Source organism: Dendropsophus ebraccatus, chromosome 11 (genome assembly GCF_027789765.1).
Source record: "Dendropsophus ebraccatus isolate aDenEbr1 chromosome 11, aDenEbr1.pat, whole genome shotgun sequence".
Lineage (NCBI taxonomy): Eukaryota > Metazoa > Chordata > Amphibia > Anura > Hylidae > Dendropsophus > Dendropsophus ebraccatus.
Window position 1 is genome coordinate 11,300,340 of NC_091464.1, and position 25,013 is coordinate 11,325,352.

A 25,013-nucleotide genomic window follows, 5' to 3' on the forward strand; every position below is an offset into this window, starting at 1 on the left:
CCCCCTCAGTGCTGCCCCTCAGAGGACACCTTTGGAGGGACAATGACAGGAAGGATCAATGCTTAAACCTGACAATAATTGGTTACTGAAAATTACAAAATTTATTGGTGAGCACCTGTTATGGGCTGGGTATAGATGACCTCTCTGGCTGCAGCTTATCTCCCAGAGCAACAGAGGAAAATACATGTGACTTGGCAGGAGACATTAGACCAGTGTTTCTCAGTCTGTGAGGGTATGCGGCACTGGTTGAGGGGGTAAGTGGGAGGTGTAGAAAAAAAACCCAACTCATTTACTTTTGCCACCAGCACTTTGCCGACTGCTAGTAATCCTGAGTGCTCCTGAGACCGCCATCCACAACCCCTCCCCCCCCCCCCCCGAGCAAAAAGTAAGAAGGTTCGAGGATGGTGGCATCTACCCCGGGTGCAGCTGGAGTGGGGGCGCCGGCGTGGTTAGTCTGCACCTCTCCCAGCAACTGTGTACTCTGCTGACAGGCGCAATGTGGGAGAGGCACAGAGTACACAGCTGCTGGGAGAGGTGCAGAGTTATCAGGACTGGAGCGGGAGCGCCAGCCTGGTTAGTCTGCATCTTTCCCAGCAGCTGTGTACTCTGCTGACAGGCGCAATGTGGGAGGGGTACAGTGTACACAGCTGCTGGGAGACGTGCAGAGTTATCAGGACTGGAGCAGGAGCGCCGGCCTGGTTAGTCTGTATCTTTCCCAGCAGCTCCAGCAGCTGTGTACTCTGCTGACAGGCGCTCTTTGGGAAGGGCACAGAGTACACAGCTGCTAAGAAAGGTGCAGAGTTATCAGGACTGAAGCGGGAGCGCCGGCCTAGTTAGTCTGCACCTCTCCCAGCAGCTGTGTAATCTGCCGACAGGCACTCTGTGGGAAGGGCACAGAGTACACAGCTGCTGGGAGAGGTGCAGAGTTATCAGGACGGGAGTGGGAGCGCCGGCCTAGTTAGTCTGCATCTTTTCCAGCAGTTCCAGCAGCTGTGTACTCTGCTGACAGGCGCTCTGTGGGAGGGGCACAGAGTATACAGCTGCTGGGAGAGGTGCAGAGTTATCAGGACGGGAGTGGGAGCGCCGGCCTAGTTAGTCTGCATCTTTACCAGCAGTTCCGGGAGCTGTGTACTCTGCTGACAGGCGCTCTGTGGGAGGGGCGCAGAGTATACAGCTGCTGGGAGAGGTGCAGAGTTATCAGGACAGGAGTGGGATCGCCGGCCTAGTTAGTCTGCATCTTTCCCAGCAGCTGTGTACTCTGCTGACAGGCGCTCTGTGGGAGGGGCACAGAGTATACAGCTGCTGGGAGAGGTGCAGAGTTATCAGGATGGGAGCGGGATCGCCGGCCTAGTTAGTCTGCATCTTTCCCAGCAGCTGTGTACTCTGCTGACAGGCGCTCTGTGGGAGGGGCACAGAGTATACAGCTGCTGGGAGAGGTGCAGAGTTATCAGGATGGGAGCGGGATCGCCGGCCTAGTTAGTCTGCATCTTTCCCAGCAGCTGTGTACTCTGCTGACAGGTGCTCTGTGGGAGGGGCACAGAGTATACAGCTGCTGGGAGAGGTGCAGAGTTATCAGGACTTGAGGTGTAAGAAGCTGATCTGCGGCTCGGCATCAACTCAGGACAGTGCAGGAATGGGAAAGGTAAGTATTAGGGATGAGCGAATTTACAGTAATAGTGAAGCGCTTTGCTAGTCTCGGTGGTCGGCTCATCAGCCTGCGGCCTTTGAACACTACCAGAATTGCTACTAGACTTCTATTGAACTTACGGTCTTTGTACAATACTCCCATTGGACCTTCACTCTCACAACCAATTAAAATGAATGGATATTGTTCTGTGGTCTTAGACAGGTGGTGAACCTGTAAGGTGCTATGGATGGGGTACAGGTGGCCTTCATAGAAATAGATCTGTCTTTCCAGTGCCACTCCAGTTTGATCCACCACCATTTCCATAAATATGGCCACACTGGGGAAGAGAAAAACGGGAAAATGGTTTATAACTTACTTCCTGTATACACGGCTGACTGTATACGGAGCGTAACACATCACTTACGAGTTATAGTGATGGATATAGAGCTTGTGCATTCTGGCTTGTGGCAAGGAGAAGACATGGATGACCATCCTCTCTAGGATGTTGTTGGTCTCAGCAAAGAACTGATCAAAGCCCCAGCATTTCTCCTGGTCGGCTTCAAGGATATTCGGAAGAATCGCCTCCAACTGGGTCTTCAGTCCTCTGCAAACAAACGGGAACAACCAAAGATTTCTGAGTAAGTCCTGGGGGCGGGGCTTTAGGACCGGGGGGCTAGTACTCCGGTAATAATATATGTCCCCCATTGTGTTCCATCGGATGAGTGGATTTGGTCAGACACAAAATATTTTGGTTCAGAAAGATCACAGAGTAAATTTATAAGGCTGGATTTACACAATAAGGGTATGTTCACACCAAAAACCAGGAGTAGGTTCAAAACACAGAAACTATGCAAATCTTTCCATGATAATTTCCGAGCTGCCTTTGCCTTTAACCCTTTAAAGACCAGACCAATTAGAATTTTTGCGTTTTCGTCTTTTCCTCCTTGTGCTTAAAAGGCCTTAGCAGTTGCATTTTTTGCGTCACTAATTGTACTTTGCAATGACAGGCTGAATTTTTTCATAAAGTACACTGCGAAACCAGGAAAAAAATAACGATTACAGCGATATATAACATGTATAACTTTTCTTTTATCTGATGGCCTGTAAAAAATTCAAACCGTAGAATAGATTTCAAAACAATCGCGCTCCTGGTAAAACACTAAAAAACTAGAAGAATTTTTTAGTGTGCGTACTGCTGCGAGCTTAGCTAGTAGTATCTGCTTCCACTAAAAAATATAATTAATATAAGAAAAAATGCCGTGCCGCGCTTAGTACTAGTATAAAAAACAGCAGTAAAAACAGCAATAAAAAGCACCACTGTTAGTATATAGTGCGAGCGGTGTAGGGTATTGAAACCAAGACACTCACCATTGGTGCTTGTTGATGTCAGCTTGGATTCGTAGTCCTCCCCGTATAAAGACCTGTGTGGCTTCCCTTGTGTGACTTCCTTTATGTGACTTCCTTGTGTGAGTTCTTAGTCACTGATTCCTTTTTAGTTGTTGTTCCTAAAACGTTCTTTACACCGGAATATAATCCAGATAGGGCGTGCGCCCCGGCCGGTGGCGCGTTCAACCCCAGTTGCAGGAATCCCGGATGGGAATCCTTCTGTGACGTCACAGATTGTACGGATCGCTACAGGAGGCAAGATTCTTCCTCGACGCGTTTCAAAGGATACGTCCTTCTTTCTCAAGAGCCTCTTGAGAAAGAAGGACGTATCCTTTGAAACGCGTCGAGGAAGAATCTTGCCTCCTGTAGCGATCCGTACAATCTGTGACGTCACAGAAGGATTCCCATCCGGGATTCCTGCAACTGGGGTTGAACGCGCCACCGGCCGGGGCGCACGCCCTATCTGGATTATATTCCGGTGTAAAGAACGTTTTAGGAACAACAACTAAAAAGGAATCAGTGACTAAGAACTCACACAAGGAAGTCACATAAAGGAAGTCACACAAGGGAAGCCACACAGGTCTTTATACGGGGAGGACTACGAATCCAAGCTGACATCAACAAGCACCAATGGTGAGTGTCTTGGTTTCAATACCCTACACCGCTCGCACTATATACTAACAGTGGTGCTTTTTATTGCTGTTTTTACTGCTGTTTTTTATACTAGTACTAAGCGCGGCACGGCATTTTTTCTTATAAAAAATTCAAACCATTGTTAACAAAATTATGTTCCTTAAAGTCGCTCCATTCCCAGGCTTATAGCGCTTTTATCCTTTGGCCTATGGGGCTGTGTCAGGTGTCATTTTTTGCGCCATGATGTGTTCTTTCTATCGGTACCTTGATTGCGCATATACGATTTTTTGATCGCTTTTATTCCAAATTTTTTCTGGATTTGATGCGACCAAAAATGATCAATTTTGCACTTTGGCGGCTTTTTACGCTTACGTTATTTACTGTGTGAGATCAGGAATGTGATAATTTAATAGTTCAGGTGATAACGCACGCGGCAATACCAAATATGTTTGTTTGTTTATTTATTTTTATTAATAAAATATGAAAAGGGGGGAGGGATTCTGACTCATTAGGGGAGGAAATTTCTTATTGATGAAAAACCTTTTTTTTTTTTTTTTTTTTTAACAGTAACTTTTAGTCCCCCTTGGTAACTTTTATCATTACATCAGTGATCTCTCATAGAGATCACTGCAGTACACTTACAATACACTGATCAATGAGATTAGTGTTAGATTGCTTAGGGCTGCTGCAGCCAGAAGCAATCTATTGCCAAGCCAGGATCAGTGTCATACAGACGCTAAGGCCCGACCCGGGTAGGAAGAAGGAATCGCCCCTCCGCGATCATATTGCGGGGGGGGGGGTGATCTCCCCCACTAGACACCAGGGATAGGGCTGTAACCTTAGTTAGATGGAGCTGTCAGCTTTGACAGCTGCATCTAACTAGCTAATTAGCCGGCTAATGTGTGCGGTCCCTGGCTGTACAAAACAGCCGTGTGCCGCGCGCTGCAGAGAGGGACGGTGCCGGGAGCCCTGTCTGCATCTCCTTAACGGCGGCATGACGGGTATACCCGTCATGCAATGTTAAGGGGTTAATGTAAAATAAACGTTAACTTACCTGTCCACGCTCCCCGATGTCCTTCTAGCTTCCGCCCGCTCCCCGCAGACACCACTGGAATTTCTGAGCCGGTCTCTGAGGTGACAGGCCACTCAGCCAATCACTGTGCGCGACTCTCCTGTCCCAGTCATTAATTGGCTGAGCGGCCTGTCACTGCAGAGACCAGCTTAGAAGTTCCAGAGGTGTCCTAAGGGGAAGGGCGGAAGCTAGAAGGACACCGGGGAGCCTGGACTGGTAAGTATAATGTTTTATTTTGATTTTTTTTTGCACAGTCATCAGCTGTCGGCCAGGCATCGCTATTACATGTAGTGAGGTGCACCAGGCAGCCAATGATTTTTAGACATGATGAACAAACGATCGTTGTCATCAGCCGATGATCGTTGTCTTTATTACATGGAGTGATAATTTTTTAATTCTGCCTGATTATCGCTCCGTGTAATAGGGCCCTATGTTTATAAGTTGACTTTCTCTCTACACTACATCTTAGATATTCAGTATTTTCCTGACCCTTTGTGCTTTTCCTACAAGCTTTGGAGGCTATGGTATAGTGTAGTTGTTGTCTTTGTACTATTCAGAGCGAATATCGATTATTGGAGTGTATGAGCCGCTTGCGTTCCAATATATATATTGAGGCCTCTCTCCAGTGACATATACAAATAGATTACTATACTCCAATAGTAATGGTTACTCATAGCTAGAAATGAGCAAACTTATCGAACGTTCAGTGTGGCAGATTCGCCAAACTTAAGCGTAAAGATTGCGTTCATCCAAACCTTAAAGTAACAAAACTAAAACATCTAAAGGATTGCAGGCGTTCAGCTGTATTAGTGCGGTTTAGCTGTTTGTTCATTAATACTTACCTGTCCACGCTCCCCCAGTGTCCCCTGCATCTGCAGCCAATCACTCTCCCCGGCACTGTCCTGTCTCAGTCAGTGATTGGCTGAGCGGGCTGGAGGCGTCTGAGGACACTAGAGACTAGAAGGAGGAGCACACTGGGGGGGAACGCAGCAGGGGAGGATAGGATTTTTTTTCTTTTTTTAAATGTGAGGCCACCATCTTTACAAATTGGTTCCAACCTTTGCAAAAAGTTCTCTGACTTTTGCCAGGTTTGGAAGGAATCTCAGCTCTGAAGATTGGGTTCCCTCATCTCTAGCCATCCCAGTGCTATCCCCCTGATCATGTAGGGTGTAAGCAGCTGATCACTAACATGGCCGCTTTCTGGAAATGACCTGGGACACAACTCCTTTCTATTATACTTGTTTCATAGACCGGGATTAATACAAGTATTTTCGGAGGAGCACTTACTCTGAAAGGCGGCAGGTCACTGGTAGTTTATATATCCACTCAATGGCTCCGTTCTCCTTCCGCTGCACTCCTGCAATGGCACCTGGGGGTTTTTCTGCAGTGATTTTGTGCCTGGACGATAATGACAGACAAGCATATGATTTTCTCATATATATATATATTTATATATATATATATATATATATATATATATATATATATATATATTTCACATAATAATATATAAGACACCTTATTACATCACATTACTGGAGGCACAGGAGGAACATACTGACAGCAATGACCTTATACAGCTCTAGTGCTACTCAATGTTAAAGGGACACTCCAGCGAAAATCTTTTTCTTTTAAATCAACTGGTATCAGAAAGTTATATAGAATTGTAATTTACTTTTATTTAAAAATCTGAAGTTTTCGAGTACTAGAAGACTGGAGATTTTTAAATAGAAGTAAAAACAAATCTATATAACTTTCTGACAGCTGTTCATTTGAAAGAAAAGAAAATCCCCAGAGTTTCCCTTTAAGGAGTTTCCCAACTCATTTCATACAGTTAAACTTTTAACCCTTAGACAACCCATTATAGCTATGAAGGGAGCTCACGAGCGGAGCTCACGAGCGGAGCTCACTCCACAGCTGGTATGGGCAGGTCCTCACCTCACACACAATCCTACCCCATTAAAGGGGTTAATGACAGGTAGGCCAGTTATTAACCCCTTTAATGGGGCAGGATTGTGTGTTAATGGTGAATTTACACAGACAGATTTATCTGACAGAAGGCAAAGCCCGGAATGGATTTGAGAAGAGGTGAAATCTCAGTCTTTCCTTTATGACCTGTTCCCTGTTTATATTCTGTTCCTGGCTTTGGCTTCAAAGATCTGTCAGATAATCTGTCTGTGTAAACGCACCATAAGGGCCCTATTCCACGGGCCGAGCAACAATGTAAACGAGCGCCGACCTGCTAGATCAGCGCTCGTTTACTGGGCCTATTACACAGCCCCGATGATCGTTAAGTGAGGGCTGCAGGGACATCGAGGGCTGCAGGGACTAACTGAGCTGTCAGACCACTCAGCCAATCACTGGCCACGGCGGCCCCGGCCAGTGATTGGCTGAGCTCAGTCAGGCCGCTCCGGAGCTGATGCTACGCCGTGGGACCCGGGGAGGAAGACGGAGCGGAGGAGAAGCCCGGACAGGTAATGTATGCTGCACTTCTCAAATCGTTGGTCGCCTGCCGCGCATCGATATTCCACCGTAGCGATGCGCAAGGGGGGACCGATGATTTTAGGTCTGGCCCTAAATAAACGATCAGCCGATCACATTATCATCGGCTGATCGTTTTCTCCATTCCACCGAGCGATAATCGGCCGAATGGGGCCGATTTAGCTGATTATCGCTCCCGTGGAATAGGCCCCTAAGTGACAGTCATGTATCAGTCTGCGTCACCTATCGGCCTGCGTCACCTATCAGTCTGCGTCACCTATCGGTCTGCGTCACCCATCAGCCTGCGTCACCCATCAGCCTGCGTCCTCTATCGGTCTGCGTCCTCTATCGGTCGGCGTCACCCATCAGTCTGCGTCACCCATCGGTCGGCGTCACCTATCGGTCTGCGTCACCTATCGGTCGGCGTCACCCATCGGTCGGCGTCACCTATCGCTCTGCGTCACCTATCGCTCTGCGTCACCTATTGCTCTGCGTCACCTATCGGTCCTGCACAGTTTGCTATATCTATATCTGGTCCACAGTCTTGCTCTAAATACACAGACACGATTGTTTTCCTATACAGTGTAAGATACATTAGAAGAAGATCCCTCACATTATCTCCTTGTTATTTCGAGGTCCACCATAAGGAATGAAGGGTAAGCTACCACAGGCAGCATGATAGAAAGTAACTCCGATACTCCACAGATCCACCGTCACGCCATAAACTTTCTGATGGGGTTTTCTCAGGACGGCTCTTTCATACATATCTGGATGCTTCAAATAAAAATAAGAAGATGTCATAAAAGTTCTGGGTTTTACTGAACGGATAAAATTATTGCTAAAATTTGCCCCATAACTTTAAGGCAGTTTTTTCTTTTAAAAACATTTAAAGGGGTACTCTAGAAAAAAAAAATTTAATCAACTGGTGTCAGAAAGTTATACAGATTTGTGATTTACTTCTCCAGTCTTCCATCCATTTTTTTCTCCAGAGTACTCCTTTAAATAGAATGTACCAGTACAAGCAATAAACAAATATCTTCATACGACCTATGAAGACTATTGGACTATACAGATAATGGAACAGATCTCAGGAACCGGATGCCGTTTGGAAAAATGGACGACACCATTGGAACTTTCGCATCACCGATCAGGTCGTATGAAGATATGTGTTTATTGCCTGTAGGAGCACAATCACCTTAAAGGGGTACTCCAGCCAAACACTATAAATAGGTATTGTGACCAGAACCTAAAGTTATACAACTTTGTAATGTACATGCATTTCACGTTTGGTACCTTTACTCACTTTTCACTGTGTGAAATACATGTGAAAGGATTCTTCCCCATTTTACTTGTATTCCCCAAACCCATTATAACTTGCTTTATAGATGCGGCCAGTAAATACCTACAATACAGCCTCATGGTAATCCTTACAGAGCTCTTTCTTTGAGCGGAGAGCGGCAGAAGTGGAGGCGCGCTAGGCCTCCCATAGAGACACTGTTTGACACTGAGGCAGGCGGGATTCTGCAGCAGAGAGCTCCACCATGGAATTCCACCAATTCTGCTCAGTGTGAACTGGCCCTTAGAGCCCATGTATTTGTGATATATTGTACAGATCTCTACGGCCTGAGACCGGTTACCCAGGTGCCTCTGATTTTATACTAACAATGTGCTGACATTTTATAGCGTAATGACATTTCACGAAAACATGGTGATAAGAGATGGTGGTAATCTTATTGTTAATCCCACACACCTACCAAGTATTCTTCCGTTCCATAAAGAGACATAAACGTCTCATCGTCTTGAAGCTTTCGGGCGGCACCGAAGTCGGTCAGCTTGTATATACTGCGCCCGTCCTCTCCAATTAGACGCATGATGTTCCCAGGTTTGATGTCGCGGTGCACAATTCCGTTTTCTCGTAAGTGATTCATTCCCGCCACTGATAACAAAACACACGAAAAAATCCCCATTCATAGGTATAATACAGTACACACAGGAAAAGCAAAAACACATCGATAATGAACTGATACTAGAGTTATAACACAGGTTAAATGATAACTATGCGTCTTCTAAAAATGATCAGGAAAACCTTAAAGGGGGATTAGAGACTCCTCCACATGTTCTCCGCAGGAGGGACCCTCACCCCCACAATACAAGGGGATGGGGGATTACAAAACCCCACATGGTTAAAAAAAATCTGAATCCTCATCATGCTCATTCACGCTTGGAACAGCTGTGGATTTTCACTGCAGATTTAAAGGTGTAATCAGTGCAGGTAAAATATATGTGGAGAATAACAATAACAATACTTTCCTTCCATACTTTGTTATTATTTTTTCAGTCTCCTTCCCCCAGATCTGAGCTGCTGCTTTCTGCTGAAGACACAGAAACTGTATGCGAGCTGTTATATCTGGTCTGAACTCCCTCCTCCCTTCTGGGACAGCTCTTGTAAACAGCACCTTGGTCGGCTGTCTCTGCACTCTGTAATGCCGGGAAGGTTAATTATAGTGAGGTCACCAGCAGCTTGACCTCAGATTAACCCTCCAGGCATTAAAGAGTGCAGACAGGAGGAAGGAAATGAGAGCGGAGAGAATAGCTCACACAGTTTTCTGTGTCTTCAGCAGAAAGCAGTGGCTCAGAACTGGAGGAAGGAGACGGAAAAGGTAATGACATGTATGGAACAATTGTTTTGTCTTTTACCTGAACGGAATACCCCTTTAACCCTTTGTAGCGCATAAAATCAGAAAATTCTGCAGTGAGACTGGACTTTGGCTTTAGATGTCAATACTTGCAGCCATCAATGAACAACCAGCTGTGCGGCTCTATTGGTTCCCAGTTAATATGTGTAACCTGTTCAGAAGCAGCTCTGGATGTTATACAGTGACGCACACAATAGAAATTCATCCTATTATCTCACCCACGCACTGTACCACGATCAGGAACTCAGACTCAGACAGCCCAAAGGCGTTCTCCGGCTCCTCCAGGACTGATAGAAGACTCCCACTGGCGCAGTACTCCATGATCAGCACCTTCTGCTTGGTGTTGCCCTGGGAGAGGGTAGAAGTATGAGCTTGGGGGCAACTAGAGATGGAAATGAGCGAGCAATGATAGATCCTACTGAGAGGAGATGAAACCAGAATCCATGATGGTAGAAACCCATCCTCCTTGTGATTTTAGTAAGGCTGGGTTCACACTGCGTTTTTCAATCTGCTTGTTTTTCATCCGATTTAGGAAAAAAACAGATGTATTTGTCTGCATCAGTTTTGATTGTGGACGACCACATTTTTAAGTATGCTAAAAAAACTGATCCGTTTTTTTATAATGGACTTTTTTAAATCTTTTTTTTTTTGCATAAAACTGATAAGAAGAAAAAAAAACGGACTGCAAAAATGCAGTGTGAACCTGGCCGAATACAGAAAACTTGTGTCAATATTAAAGAGGTTGTCCGGGCAAAATCTATTTTTCCCTATCCTGTGGAAAAGTAAGAGATTGCGGGCGTCCGGCCTCCGTACCCCTTGCCGATCTCTGTATCCGGCCCATCTTATGTTATGTATACAGCCGCAGGTACAGCACGAGACCCCCAGCTCTAGTCATTCCTTTGGAGCTGAAGTAAGGGCGGAGGGTACAGAGGTCGGACCCCCATGATCTCTTACTTTTCCCCTATCCTGTGGATAGGGGAGGTAAATTTTGCCCAGACAACCTCTTTAAGTAGAATGTTTTATTTTGTGCTTAAATAGAGATGAAACGAGTAGCGAGTATAGGATGTAGCTGAGCTAACAGGACGGGTAACGTAGTAACTCACGGTTTCCTCTACAGCAAAGAGCTTGACAATATTGATGTGGTTGAGTTTCCCCAACATCTCAAACTCTCTCATCTGTACTTCAAATGGCCGGAGGTAACTCGAGTTATTGAACACCTTGACTGCCACTTCCTCTCCAGACTTCTGTAGGGACAGAACACAAGACAGGTAGAAGTTCGGTTATATACGACCCATGCCGAGGCTTGTATCCCATCTATCCCAACACTCTCTATGTGTGTATATATATGTGCAGAAAGTGATGGAGGTGCCGATATACATAAATATAAAATCTCAATGACAACGAATGAGAAGTGGGATGTTTTACAGCTTAAAGGGGTTAGAAAGTATATATGTAACACGTAAAAGTGCTCAGGTGCAATGCACAGTTTGGTCCTGCATTCTCCTCCACCTTTGGACCACCCCTGCCTGCTCCTCCACTTTTGGACCACCCTTGCCTGCTCCTCCACCTTTGGACCACCCCTGCCTGCTCCTCCACCTTTGGACCACCCCTGCCTGCTCCTCCACCTTTGGACCACCCCTGCCTGCTCCTCCACCTTTGGACCACCCCTGCCTGCTCCTCCACCTTTGGACCACCCCTGCCTGCTCCTCCACCTTTGGACCACCCCTGCCTCTCCACCTTTGGACCACCAATGCCTGCTCCTCCACCTTTGGACCACCCCTGCTTGCTTCTCCACCTTTGGACCACCCCTGCCTGCTTCTCCACCTTTGGACCACCCCTGCCTGCTCCTCCACCTTTGGACCACCCCTGCCTGCTTCTCCACCTTTGGACCACCCCTGCCTGCTCCTCCACCTTTGGACCACCCCTGCCTGCTTCTCCACCTGTGGAACACCCCTGCCTGCTCCTCCACCTTTGGACCACCCCTGCCTGCTCCTCCACCTTTGGATCACCCCTGCCTGCTCCTCCACCTTTGGACCACCCCTGCTTGCTTCTCCACCTTTGGACCACCCCTGCCTGCTCCTCCACCTTTGGACCACCCCTGCCTGCTTCTCCACCTTTGGACCACCCCTGCCTGCTCCTCCACCTTTGGACCACCCCTGTCTGCTTCTCCACCTTTGGACCACCCCTGCCTGCTCCTCCACCGCACTCCCAGATTGGTCCATGGCTTCCTCTCAGCCTGGCCTCCATGCTTCTGGAGAGGCTGCAGTTCCTCCACTCTCCTCTAGGCTCCACACGCGCCTTCCTAGATTTAGAAGGCCGGTGTTCCCTTCTTCCTCCACCTATCCAGATGCTCCTTTACCTCTTTAAGCTGCTTCACCCATTTCTCCTAGGTGTTGTTGGTTCCTTGCGTTCCTTAGATAAGGCGCTGTTCCGGTCTTTGCTATTTTATGTACCATGTGCCTGCCTAACCCCTTCCATACAGTTTGCCTCTACTGTGGCCGAGCTGGACCTGCGTGGTGTATACAACCTTATCTGCATCCGTATGAGCAATGAGTGTAAGACCACCTTAAACACCTTTTCTTTCAAGTCAAATCAATTCAGAAACTTAAGTAGATTTATAATTTACTTCTATTTAAAACCTACAGCCCCCAGTACTTATCAGCTGCTGTATGTTGTGCAGGAAGTGGTGTATTCTTTCCAGTCTAACACAGTGCTCTCTGCTGCCTCCTCTGTCCATGTCAGGAACTGTCCAGAGCAGCAGCAAATCCCCATAGAAAACCTCTGCTGCTCTGGAGAGTTCCTGACATGGACAGAGGTGGCAGCAGAGAGCACTGTGTCAGACTGGAGAGGATACACCACTTCCTGCAGGACATACAGCAGCTGATAAGTACTAGAAGACTGGACATTTTAAATAGAAGTAAATTATAAATCTATTTAAGTCTCTGAATTCACGTGTTTCGGAAGAAAAAACATTTCGGGACAGGACCCCCTTTATTAAGTGTGTGGAATAGTACATTAGCACCAGGCAGCTGGCCCACAGTTTTCCATGAACTTCTGATCAGCGACACTAGCGTCCCAGGGACCGAAGAAAGGCATCAAACCAACTACTCACAACCCCTAAAGGTGAGCAGATTACTTATCTATAATGTCACCAGAGTATAAATGGCCTATATACCTTCTATAACTGTATAATCGGCCTATATACCTTCTATAACTGTGTATAATCGTCCTATATACCTTCTATAACTGTATAATCGGCCTATATACCTTCTATACCTGTATAATCGGCCTATATACCTTCTATAACTGTATATAATCGGCCCATATACCTTCTATAACTGTGTATAATCGGCCTATATACCTCCTATAACTGTGTATAATCGGCCCATATACCTTCTATAACTGTATAATCGGCCTATATACCTTCTATGGCTAGGTTCACACTATGTATCTGTGCGGCTGTATTTTTTATGCGGCTGGAAATGTGCGGATGAAACTCCGGCCGTGGGAAAAAATAGACATGCGGCTCAAAACATACGGTCATTTACTTTGAAATCTGGTTCAACTAAAAATAACAAATAAAATCTTAAGAAAGTGATGCAAACACCTCTGGATGCATCTGGGAAAGCAGGGAACACAGTTTACATGAATCGCTATTACCGGGGTTTGCGATCCTCTGCAGTATGCCGATGCCGATGCCTATCATGGTTAATATATTAAAATAATAAAACACATTTTCGTTGTAATAAAGTGCCTCTCGTTGTTCAATAATTAAATGTAAACTAATCCATCATTTGGCAATTAAATATACTGTTAAAATAAATAGATATATAAATAAATGTATATTTATATATATATTTATTTTTTGACAGTATATTTAATTGCACAATGATGGATTCGTTAGAATTAAATTATTGACCAACGAAACTGAATTTATTTCAACGAAAATGTGTTTTATTAATTAAATATTAATTAGTACAGGAAGCTCCATAAGCCATTAATTCATATTGCCGGCAATAGAGCATTCTGTACTAATCATCACTTTACTTTAATGAAAACATCAAATGTTTCTTCTAATTATGTTATCACAATAGCATTATTAGAAGAAACATTTAGAATTATATGTGCGCTTAGCTGATTGGCTGATCGGCTGAGCGCACATATAATTAGCGGGTCCGCAGCACAGTGACTTCATTGTGCTGCGGACCAGCGAAGAGACAACATCAGGGTGAGTATAGAGCTCTCCCCACCCCCTCCCCAGCACTGCACCCCTCCCAGCAAGGAAGGGGGGGTCAGTTAACCCCTTCCTTGCTGGGATGGGTGCAGTCTGACATCAGTCTGGCCCCCAAGGGGTTAAGGGGGATGCAATACATCCTCCCTTAACCCCTTGGGGGTCAGACTGTAAGCAGCGATCTGTAAAGATGCTGCATACTGTAAGGTGCACAACACCGCTCACAATGATGGGTGTTGTGCTCCTGTTTGTGTGTTTTTTGTGTGTTTCTCCCTTTTTGTTTTTCAGATATCGGTATCCTGTGGATTACGTCGGATTCCGTGGACTACGTCGATGACCAGCGTTTTTTTTAATGTTTTTTTTTAATAAAATGGTCAATGAGGGGTGTGGGGGTGTTTTTATTTGAATAAAAAAAATTTTTAACTTGTGTCTTGTCTTTATTTCTTTACTTTATAGACTTAGTAGTGGAAGCCGTCTAATAGACGGAATCCATTACTAAGTTGGGGCCTAGTGTTAGCCGGTATAAAATGGCTAACACTAACCCCCTATTATTACCCCAGTACCCAATGCCACCAGGGGTACTGGGAAGAGCCGGGTGCCAGTGGTCCCGGAGCGTCAAAATTGGCGCTCCTGGACCGGGCGGCAGCAGGCTGGTAAGATTTAGGCTGGGGAGGGCCTAAACCAATGGCTCTTCCCACCCTGGTGTTACCAGGCTGCTGTCGTTTGGTTTTTAACCCGGCTGGTTATAAAAAATAGGGGGGACCCTATGCGTTTTTTTAAAATTATTTATTTATTTAAAAAAAAACCGCATAGGGTCCCCCCTATTTTTATAACCAGCCGGGTTAAAAACCAAACGACAGCAGCCTGGTAACACCAGGGTGGGAAGAGCCATTGGTTTAGGCCCTCCCCAGCCTAAATCTTACCAGCCTGCTGCCGCCCGGTCCAGGAGCGCCGATTTTGACGCTCAGGACCACTGGCACCCAGCTCTTCCCAGTACCCCTGGTGGCATTGGGTACTGGGGTAATAATGGGGGGTTAGGGTTAGCCATTTTATACCGGCTAACACTAGGCCCCAACTTAGTAATGGATTCCGTCTATTAGACGGCTTCCACTACTAAGTCTATAAAGTAAAGAAATAAAGACAAGAGACAAGTTAAAAAAAATTTTTATTCAAATAAAAACACCCCCACACCCCTCATTGACCATTTTATTTTAAAAAAAACATTAAAAAACCGCTGGTCATCGACGTAGTCCACGGAATCCGACGTAATCCCCAGGATACCGATATCTGAAAAACAAAAAGGGAGAAACACACAAAAAACACACAAACAGGAGCACAACACCCATCATTGTGAGCGGTGTTGTGCACCTTACAGTATGCAGCATCTTTACAGATCGCTGCTTACAGTCTGGCCCCCAAGGGGTTAAGGGAGGATGTATTGCATCCCCCTTAACCCCTTGGGGGCCAGACTGATGTCAGACTGCACCCATCCCAGCAAGGAAGGGGTTAACTGACCCCCCCTTCCTTGCTGGGAGGGGTGCAGTGCTGGGGAGGGGGTGGGGAGAGCTCTATACTCACCCCGATGTGTCCTCTTCGCTGGTCCGCAGCACAATGAAGTCACTGTGCTGCGGACCGGCTCATTATATGTGCGCTCAGCCGATCAGCCAATCAGCTGAGCGCACATATAATTCTAAATGTTTCTTCTAATAATGCTATTGTGATAACATAATTAGAAGAAACATTTGATGTTTTCATTAAAGTAAAGTGATGATTAGTACAGAATGCTCTATTGCCGGCAATATGAATTAACGGCTTATGGAGCTTCCTGTACTAATTAATATTTAATTAATAAAACACATTTTCGATGAAATAAATTCTGTTTCGTTGGTCAATAATTTAATTCTAACGAATCCATCATTGTGCAATTAAATATACTGTCAAAAATTAAATATATATATAAATATACATTTATTTATATATCTATTTATTTTAACAGTATATTTAATTGCCAAATGATGGATTCGTTAGAATTAAATTATTGACCAACGAAAGGGACTTTAAAGAAAATGTGTTTTATTAATTTAATATATTAACTATTAGAGGCATCGGCATTCGGCATCATTGCCGGCTATTTTTGAAGTACTCCGTACGGACCGCCTGTCAATCCTCGGCCGCATGTCCCGCCGCAAACAATGGTCTTGTTCATTTTTTACGGGTCCGTTTACAATCGGGCCGTAGATTCATACATAGTGTGCACTGTGCAGCCGTATATCCTATACTTTCCAGCGTACGCATGAATCACCAAAAATACCGCCGCACAATTACAGCCGCAAATACAGCCGCACAGTTACATAGTCTGAACCTGGCCTATAACTGTATAATCGGCCTATATACCTTCTATAACTGTGTATAATCGGCCTATATACCTTCTATAACTGTGTATAATTGGCCTATATACCTTCTATAACTGTGTATAATTGGCCTATATACCTTCTATAACTGTGTATAATTGGCCTATATACCTCCTATAACTGTGTATAATCGGCCTATATACCTTGTATAACTGTGTATAATCATGCTATATACCTTCTATAACTGTCCTATATACCTTCTATACCTGTGTATAATCGGCCTATATACCTTCTATAACTATAATCGGCCTATATACCTTCTATAACTGTGTATAACTGTCCTATATACCTTCTATACCTGTGTATAATCGGCCTATATACCTATAACTGTCAGCTGTACGATTGTCCAGCAGTTATCCCTCGCGCCCTCCCCATACACATGACTGTTCGGCACGGTCGGTAGGGTCGCCCCTTATCTATGTAACAATTATTCAGCAGGTGTCAGAGTTGTTTGAGTGTAGAGTTCTTCCTACCTTATTGCGAGCTTTGTACACGCTGGCGGTAGCACCCTGACCCAGTATGTCTTCCACCTCCCACAGGTAATTCGGGGTGCTTGGCATCCTCCAGTATGGGGTCTCTTTATACAATGTGGATCTGTTACAGAGATTGGGACAATTACTCAGAGATCCTTCCCCGTCCTCTTACCCCATTCTCCTGCATTACGACACATCGGCCTTCTCGGTCAGTGTCCGTTTTTTTCTGTCTGATGCAAATAAGGAAATAGAAGGTGAATGATGATTGATTGGTTCTTATGTTTAATAACCTTTTTGCCGCAAGGGTGAGTATCTCTATACTGCTTAGACCTGACATAGAGAATGAAGTCACCTGGGTAAAATTAAAGGGACTCTGTATCCACCAATCCGCTAGTACCCTCCATATGATGAGAGTAAATCCTTACCACTCGTGTCTTTTATAATGCGCCCGGTGCCTTGGTTAGGGCAAGCAATGTATCAGGAGAGTCAAACTGGTGAGGCCTAGAGTGTCTGTGCCCCGGGTCTGTGACGCCTCTCAGCAATAGGAACGCCCCCAAGCAGGATTTGTATTCATCGCTCGTCTAAACTGCAGCTGGGTCACTATGGCACAGGTGCATTGCACAATTCAGGTGTTTTATGAAGATTTACAAAGTCTTCATGCTGCTAGGTGTCTACTGCGTTTTATGGGGTTTTATAGCATTTTGGCTACAATTTTCAAAATATCACCATTTTGCATTAATATCCGAAGTTTTTTATAGTTAAATAAAGTCTCTTATTACTAAGGACAATAAATGAGAAGTCTAGCGAAAATTTTTATTAAATTATTGTATTGCCCCAAAAAGTTATACAAATCACCAATATACACTTATTACGGGAAATGCTTATAAAGTGCTTTTTTCCCTGCTCTTACTACTGCATCAAGGCTTCACTTCCTGGATAACATGGTGATGTCACTTCCTGGATAACATGGTGATGTCACTTCCTGAATAACATGGTGATGTCACTTCCTGGATAACATGGTGATGTCACTTCCTGGATAACATGGTGATGTCACTTCCTGGATAACATGGTGATGTCACTTCCTGGATAACATGGTGATGTCACAACCCGACTCCCAGAGCTGTGCGGGCTGTGGCTGCTGGAGAGGATGATGGCAGGGGGACACTGAGGGACACAGGGCACTGGAAGGACACTGAGCATCCCTCTGCCATCATCCTCTCCAGCAGTCACAGCCCGCACAGCTCTGGGAGTCGGGTTGTGACATCACCATGTTATCCAGGAAGTGACATCACCATGTTATCCAGGAAGTGACATCACCATGTTATCCAGGAAGTGACATCACCATGTTATCCAGGAAGTGAAGCCTTGATGCAGTTGTAAGTGCAGGGAAAAAAACCCTTTATAAGCATTTCCTGTAATAAGTGTATATTGGTGATTTGTATAACTTTGGGGGGGGGGGGGGCAATGCAACACTTAAATAAAAATTTTTGCCAGACTTCTCCTTTAAATGGCTCCATAGAGTTATGGCTCCTAGGCCGGGTTCACACTGTGTTTTTACATCCATTTAACATATCATTTTTTAGTTTCAATAGTTTTTATTGAAGAAATTTTTGGTATAAACAGTTTGAGAATATTGAGCAGAGAGGTACAATCTTACTGTAACATAAATTTCAGTTTACAAGTTTACATACAAAGATGTGGTACAGCTCTTAGATTTAGAATAGTTCTTTCATAGAATCAGTGGTTAATAGATTTCGTTACATGTCTTTGAATGAACAAATTAGTTACAATGAAAACATAAAACAGAAAACAAAAAAACAAAACAAAACAATGGCTGTATAGCCAACAGTGGTATGCAGTAAGAAGTTGTTGTTGAGCATCGGTTAATAAGGTCTCATCTGGCGCAACAATATTAGGATATTGTTGAAATATTATATGTCATGCGTTAGAGAGGGTATAGATAGTAAATTCTGAGTCTACCTATGGAGGAGGGTTTATGCAATGAGTGGAGTTCATCCATGGAGACCATTCCTCTACAAATTTGGAGTATCGCATCGAGCCCAAGGCAATGATACGTTCATAGATAAAGGTATTATTGATGGAGTCAATAACTTCGTTCAGTTTAGGAGATTCAGGTTTTTTCCAATGCCTGACCAGTACGATTTTTGATATAATCAGGAATTTACAACAAAAGGGTCTAAAACGGTGTGGTAGGCTCTCCATATTAATCAACAGTAAAGCAAATTGGGGGGACCAGGAAAGGGGAATAGGTATTACTGATTGCAAGAGGTCTCTGCATTTTTGCCAATATGAAATAATAACTGGGCACGACCATAGAATATGTAAAAGGGAACCTCTCTCAGAGCAGAGTCTCCAGCAGCAATCTTCAACGTTGGGGTATATGGTTGCTAGTTTAGCTGGAGTATAGTACCAACGAAGGATTGTCTTGATTGCCGACTCTACATGCGAGCTGCATCTAAGATGTTTGTGGATACAACGGAAAGCGCTATGCCACTCAGAATCTAGAAAAGCTTAATTCTTGTTCCCATGATTTCATTTTTTAAATGATTACTTTTATGCTACAGAAAAACCTGGTCGATCACATTTCTGGGTACACTAAAAAAAAAGAAGAAAAAAAAACGCATCCATTTTTATCAGATTTTTTCTCACATTGGAAAATGGATCCAAATGGATTGCACACAATTACATTTGTTTTTTGCATCCGTTTTTTTCCCCATAAAATGTATATGTTAAATAGACTGCAAAAACCCAGTGTGCGGGAAAGAGAGCCTCTGCATGCGGGGAGGACGGCCTCTGCGTACGGGGAGGACGTCCGCTGCTTGCGGGGAGGACGGCCTCTGTGTGCGGGGAGGACGGCCTCTGTGTGCGGGGAGGACGGCCTCTGTGTGCGGGGAGGACGGCCTCTGTTACTGTATAGGAGAATTGCAGAGAATATCGGTCCCAGGGCTGTATTTACCATTAGGCACCCGTGGTCCGGTGCCTAGGGCAGCACCTTGCAGCACCCTCCTCCCAATCAGACTTGCCAGTAAATCTGGTGTCTTTTCCAGGGGGGTGGGGGGTATGGTGGTATTGGTCAGGTCTGGTATCGCCAATCGGTGCGTGAAGATGGGGCGTCTTCAGGTTTAGTGCCTAGGGCAGCAGCAGCTGTTAATACAGCCCTGATCGGTCCTTAATAAACTTGTGTAAATCCAATCCCAAGCTACACTGTCATCTACTCTCATGTATCATTCATCCACTTTGTTAAACAAATCAGCCAAACGGCCAATACACTCCACCTGCATTGCTTCCTGATTCCTTCTGAGGTTACATTAGCACCATGTAAATTTAGCTTTGTATATAGACTTGGCTTTAAAGTGGAGACCCCAGATGGGAGGATGATTATCACCGGGGAGGGGGGGTGAAGACAAGATGTCTACTTAGCTCCCTGGCTGGGACCCACATCACTCTTTTTCAGTCTTCCGGTACTTATCAGCTGCTGTATGCCCTGCAGGAAGTGGAGTATCTCTCCAGTCTGACACAGTGCTCTCTGCTGCCACCTCTGTCCATGTCAGGAACTGTCCAGAGCAGCAGTAGCAAATCCCCATAGAAAACCTCTCCTGCTCTGGACAGTTCCTGACATGGACAGAGGTGGCAGCAGAGAGCACTGTGTCAGACTGGAGAGAATACACCACTTCCGGCAGGACATACAGCAGCTGCTAAGTACTGGAAGACTGGAGATTTTTTTTAATAGAAGCAAATTACAAATCTGTATAACTTTCTGACACCAATTAATTAAAAAATGTTTTTCCCCCTTTAAGACCAGAAGTTACTGTGTTGATTACTGGCCCAGATTGCCTGCAAGTAGTCTTCTACCAGGATTAATGTCCATATTATATGAATATGTAACCTGCTAGTATTAGATGATCCTGGCACCTAGGTTTGTGGCTAGCTTTGAATTGGTGCTGAAGACTTTTTTAACGTTTCTCAGCCCTCAGCGGCCCACTGCTGATATTCAGTGCACCAAAGCAACCTATCTGCCCCCTGTAGAGGTACAGATATAAGCTGCCCACAGCAACCAATCAGAGCTCAGCTTTCATTTTACCTGAACAGAAAGCTGAGCTGTGATTGGTTGCTATGGGAAGATTACACCAGTGTCTGTTTTACACCCTTTGATAATTCCAGTGTAGTGTATATAGTAATATATATATATATATATATATATATATATATATATATATATATATATATATATATATGTATATAGTTATATATGAGATTTATCAAACATGGTGTAAAGTGCAACTGGCTCAGTTGCCCCTAGCAACCAATCAGATTCCATTTTCCAAAGAGTCTGTGAGGAATGAAAGGTGGAATCTGGTTGCTAGGGGTAACAGAGCCAGTCTTACTTTACACCATGCTTGATAAATCTCCCCCATAGTGTATATTGTAATATATACTGTGTTATGTATAATATACATGTGTACAGTTTACAAGTGTATATAACGATGTACAATATAGCTAAATATTCACCAACCCGGCCACTGCTTTTAGAGCAGAGTGGTGGTCGGAAACCTAGACAACAAGCTGTCAATAAAGAGAGGAAAATATAGCAGCATATCAGGAGCAGGAGGCAAATGAACATAGCGAAAATATTTAATGTGACGAGTCCTACAAGTATCAGCATGATTGCAGCACCAGTTGATTTGAAAGTAAAAAAATTTTCATTGAAGTATCCCTTTAATAAGGAAAAAAAAAATCATCGCTTGGCATTTGCACTTCAGCGATTTTTCTGTATGTGCAAAAGGACCCTAAGGCTACATTCACGGAACATGGACGTGGAATGCCTGTATAACGGACTCTCCCCCGCCGGGCAGCATCTGTGATAAGATGCTGGGAGCGGAGGAACTGTACAGATATGCGCCGCACTGTAATGACAGAGCCGTGTGGTGCTGTCATTACAGTGCAGCGCATATCTGTACAGTTCCTCCGCTCCTAGCATCTAATTACAGATGCTGCCCGGCGGGGGAGAGTCCGTTACAGGCAGTCCACGTCCGTGTTCCGTAAGGAACACGGAACGTGTGAATGTAGCCTAAGAGGGTTCCTAGACAGTGCCAGTTTATGGTTCTGATCAGTATCCTGGGTGAAGTGTACAGCACCAATAAAGCCATTCTGTTATCACCATGATGGTTGGTTTCAGGGTTTCCTTAAAGGGGTTATCCAGAGTTACAAAAACATGGACAATTTTGCCCCATTCTTGTCTCCAGTTCAGGTATGATTTGCAATTAAGCTCCATTTACCTCAATGGAATTGAGTTTTAAACCCCACCCAATCTGGAGACAAGAGTGGTGAAAAAGTGGGCATGTTTTTGTAGCGCTGGATAACCCCTTTAAATGGGTCATCCATGGCTACATAAACATGGCCACTTTCTTCCAGAGACAGCACCACTCTTGTCTCCGGGTCAGGTGTGGTTTGCAATTAAAGGGGTTATCCAGCGCTACAAAAACATGGCCACTTTTCCCTCTACTGTTGTCTCCAGTTCAGGTGCGGTTTGCAATAAAGCTCCATTTACTTCAATGGAACTGAGTTTCAAAACCCCACCCAAACTGGAGACAACAGTAGGGGGAAAGTGGCCATGTTTTTGTAGCGCTGGATAACCCCTTCAAGCTCCATTTACTTTAATGGAACTGAGTTTCAAACCCCACCCAATCTGGAGACGAGCGGTTCAAAAGTGGCCATGTTTTTGTAGCGCTGGATAACCCCTTTAAGTAAAAAGGGAAAGGGGAATGCCCGGTTTCCTTCTCGTCACCTAAGCCTGATAGTCGCTCATACTATAAAGGAATCAGGTGTGAAGTTCCCGTATACTCTGGGTATCCCCTTATATACTGCTGCTGCCCCCATCACATCCATGTTCACCATAACTCAGTTTCACCAAGCACTTCTCACCATTCAGCACAGTGTCAGCAGACAGGATGCACAGAGTACACGTAGAGCGCACAAGTACAATGGACCCTATAGAGCTGTATAGAGAGGGGGGGGCAGAGTACTCACCCTTCTGCTGTATACACATATATGAAGGTAGGAGCCCCCTGTCCTGCTAGTTCTCGCTCTTCCCGGTCTCCCTGACTTATAGTCCCATCCACACACTAACATACTGACTTCCTTGTTTCTCTTTTCTTTCATCAACAGAGACAACCCTCTTAAAGGGGCAGAGCACCATTATTAGCAGCTGCTATGTCTTCCTCCGAGTCTCTCTGCTAGTGTTAGATGACCACTGTTCTTTAGCTCTTTGTACTACTTTGCACTCTATTTGTGACGTCTGCACTAGATATCATAACACTATAAATAACCATGTGCACCGATCATTCACCTGTCACCCTGTACGGCCAGAGCTCTGATACTTATATACAGATAAGTCTGATAGTATAGAAGAATCCCCATAGAAAACCTCTCCTGCTCTGGACAGTTCCTGACATGGACAGAGGTGGCAGCAGAGAGCACTGTGTCAGGCTGGCGAGAATATACCACTTTCTGCAGGACATACAGCAGTTGATAAGTACTGGAAGACTGGAGATTTTTAAATAGAAGTAAATTACAAATCTACATAACCAGTTGATGTGAAATATAAAGACTTTTGCTGGAGGACCTTTTGAAATCTTGGAAACATTCTAGTGGCCAGATGTTAGCATGAAGTCAATGGAAGTTTATGATCTGACTTACACATTGGGGGAGATTTATCAAACTGGTGTAAAGTGAGACTGGCTCAGTTGCCCCTAGCAACCAATCAGATTCCACCTTTCATTTCTCACAGACTCTTTGGAAAATGAAAGATGGAATCTGATTGGTTGCTAGGGGCGACTGAGCCAGTCTCACTTTACACCATGTTTGATAGATCTCCCCTTAAGGGTATGTGCACACTTCGGAAAAGCGACGTAAACTCTGTTGTGGAATTGGCTGCTCGTGCCCTGCTCACAGACTGCGGCGGGCGCAACGGATTTTACCTTGCTTTTCCGAAGTGTGCACATACCCATAGTGTTATTCACACAAGTCAAAAATGGCAGAAAAACAGCTGAAAAAATGCACCATCGCAATGACGGCCATTTTTATTGGACGGCCATTTAACTGCAACTAACAGCTGTTATTTTAAAAGAACATCAGTTCTTTCTGTAATAACGGCCGTTGTAATGAAATAACAGGACAGTAAAGACGAGAGAGAGGAGCCTGGATGTCCAGGCAATCTACCTAATGTCTACTTAATAGTCCAAATAAAAAGCAATTTAATATTGGTAATAAAAGTAAAAATAGTGAAAATCTCAAAGCATGAATCAATGCGTCAGTGTAAAAACCGAGATATAAATATAATTACTAACAAACACAAAAACCAAAAAAAACAGTAATACATAGTGTAAAATGTAAAATGTGACATATAACCATAGGGCCCTTATGGTGTTACGCTAGTCACAGCCGTGGTAAAGAGACACAACAATAGCGCATTGGAATATATTAAGAGCTGTAGAACTATAAGTCTCAGCTGGACTGTGCTGCAAAAAAAAAAAAATGGAATCACACTGAATTGGAATAAAACCAATCCCAGTCCAGTGTGGTTCTACACTCGCTGCAGTGTAGTCCAGCTGAGCCTTGTGACAGTACAGCGCCATTCCTGCAATCCCAGTGTGGTTTTATTCCAATTCAGTGTGATTTCATTTATTTATTTTTTTTTTTTAGCACAGTCCAGCTGAGACTTATAGTTCTACAGCGCTTAATATATTCCGATGCGCTATCGTGCAGCCTAGGGCTGCGGGGGATCGTGCGGCCAGGGCTGGGGGATATTGTGCGGCCGGGGGCTGCGGGGAGTGATCAGTGCTGCTGAGGGGGCGATCGGGGCAGCAGGGGGGCGGCCAGGCTATACTGCCCCCGCTCCTGCCCTGAAGCAAGCAGGAGCGGGGACCCGGTAATGCATAATCTCCGGCGGCCGGGGGGTTAATGAGGCGGGCTGCAGACAAAAT

General features: G+C 44.8%; 1 protein-coding gene across 1 annotated transcript in view; it reads right to left on the minus strand.

Moving 5' to 3' along the window:
• Window positions 1-23,178, minus strand: part of IKBKE (inhibitor of nuclear factor kappa B kinase subunit epsilon) — a 50,644-nt gene extending 27,466 nt beyond the window's left edge. The window contains exons 1-9 of the mRNA XM_069944394.1: window positions 23,059-23,178; window positions 17,011-17,131; window positions 10,999-11,139; window positions 10,114-10,243; window positions 8,954-9,135; window positions 7,813-7,973; window positions 6,006-6,116; window positions 2,052-2,231; window positions 1,768-1,964 (exon numbers count right to left, since the gene is read on the minus strand). Of these exons, the coding sequence (XP_069800495.1) occupies window positions 1,768-1,964; window positions 2,052-2,231; window positions 6,006-6,116; window positions 7,813-7,973; window positions 8,954-9,135; window positions 10,114-10,243; window positions 10,999-11,139; window positions 17,011-17,097 (1,189 nt within the window). The 5' untranslated portion in view covers window positions 17,098-17,131; window positions 23,059-23,178. The remainder of the gene's footprint in view (window positions 1-1,767; window positions 1,965-2,051; window positions 2,232-6,005; window positions 6,117-7,812; window positions 7,974-8,953; window positions 9,136-10,113; window positions 10,244-10,998; window positions 11,140-17,010; window positions 17,132-23,058) is intronic.
• Window positions 23,179-25,013: the final 1,835 nt, after the last annotated feature.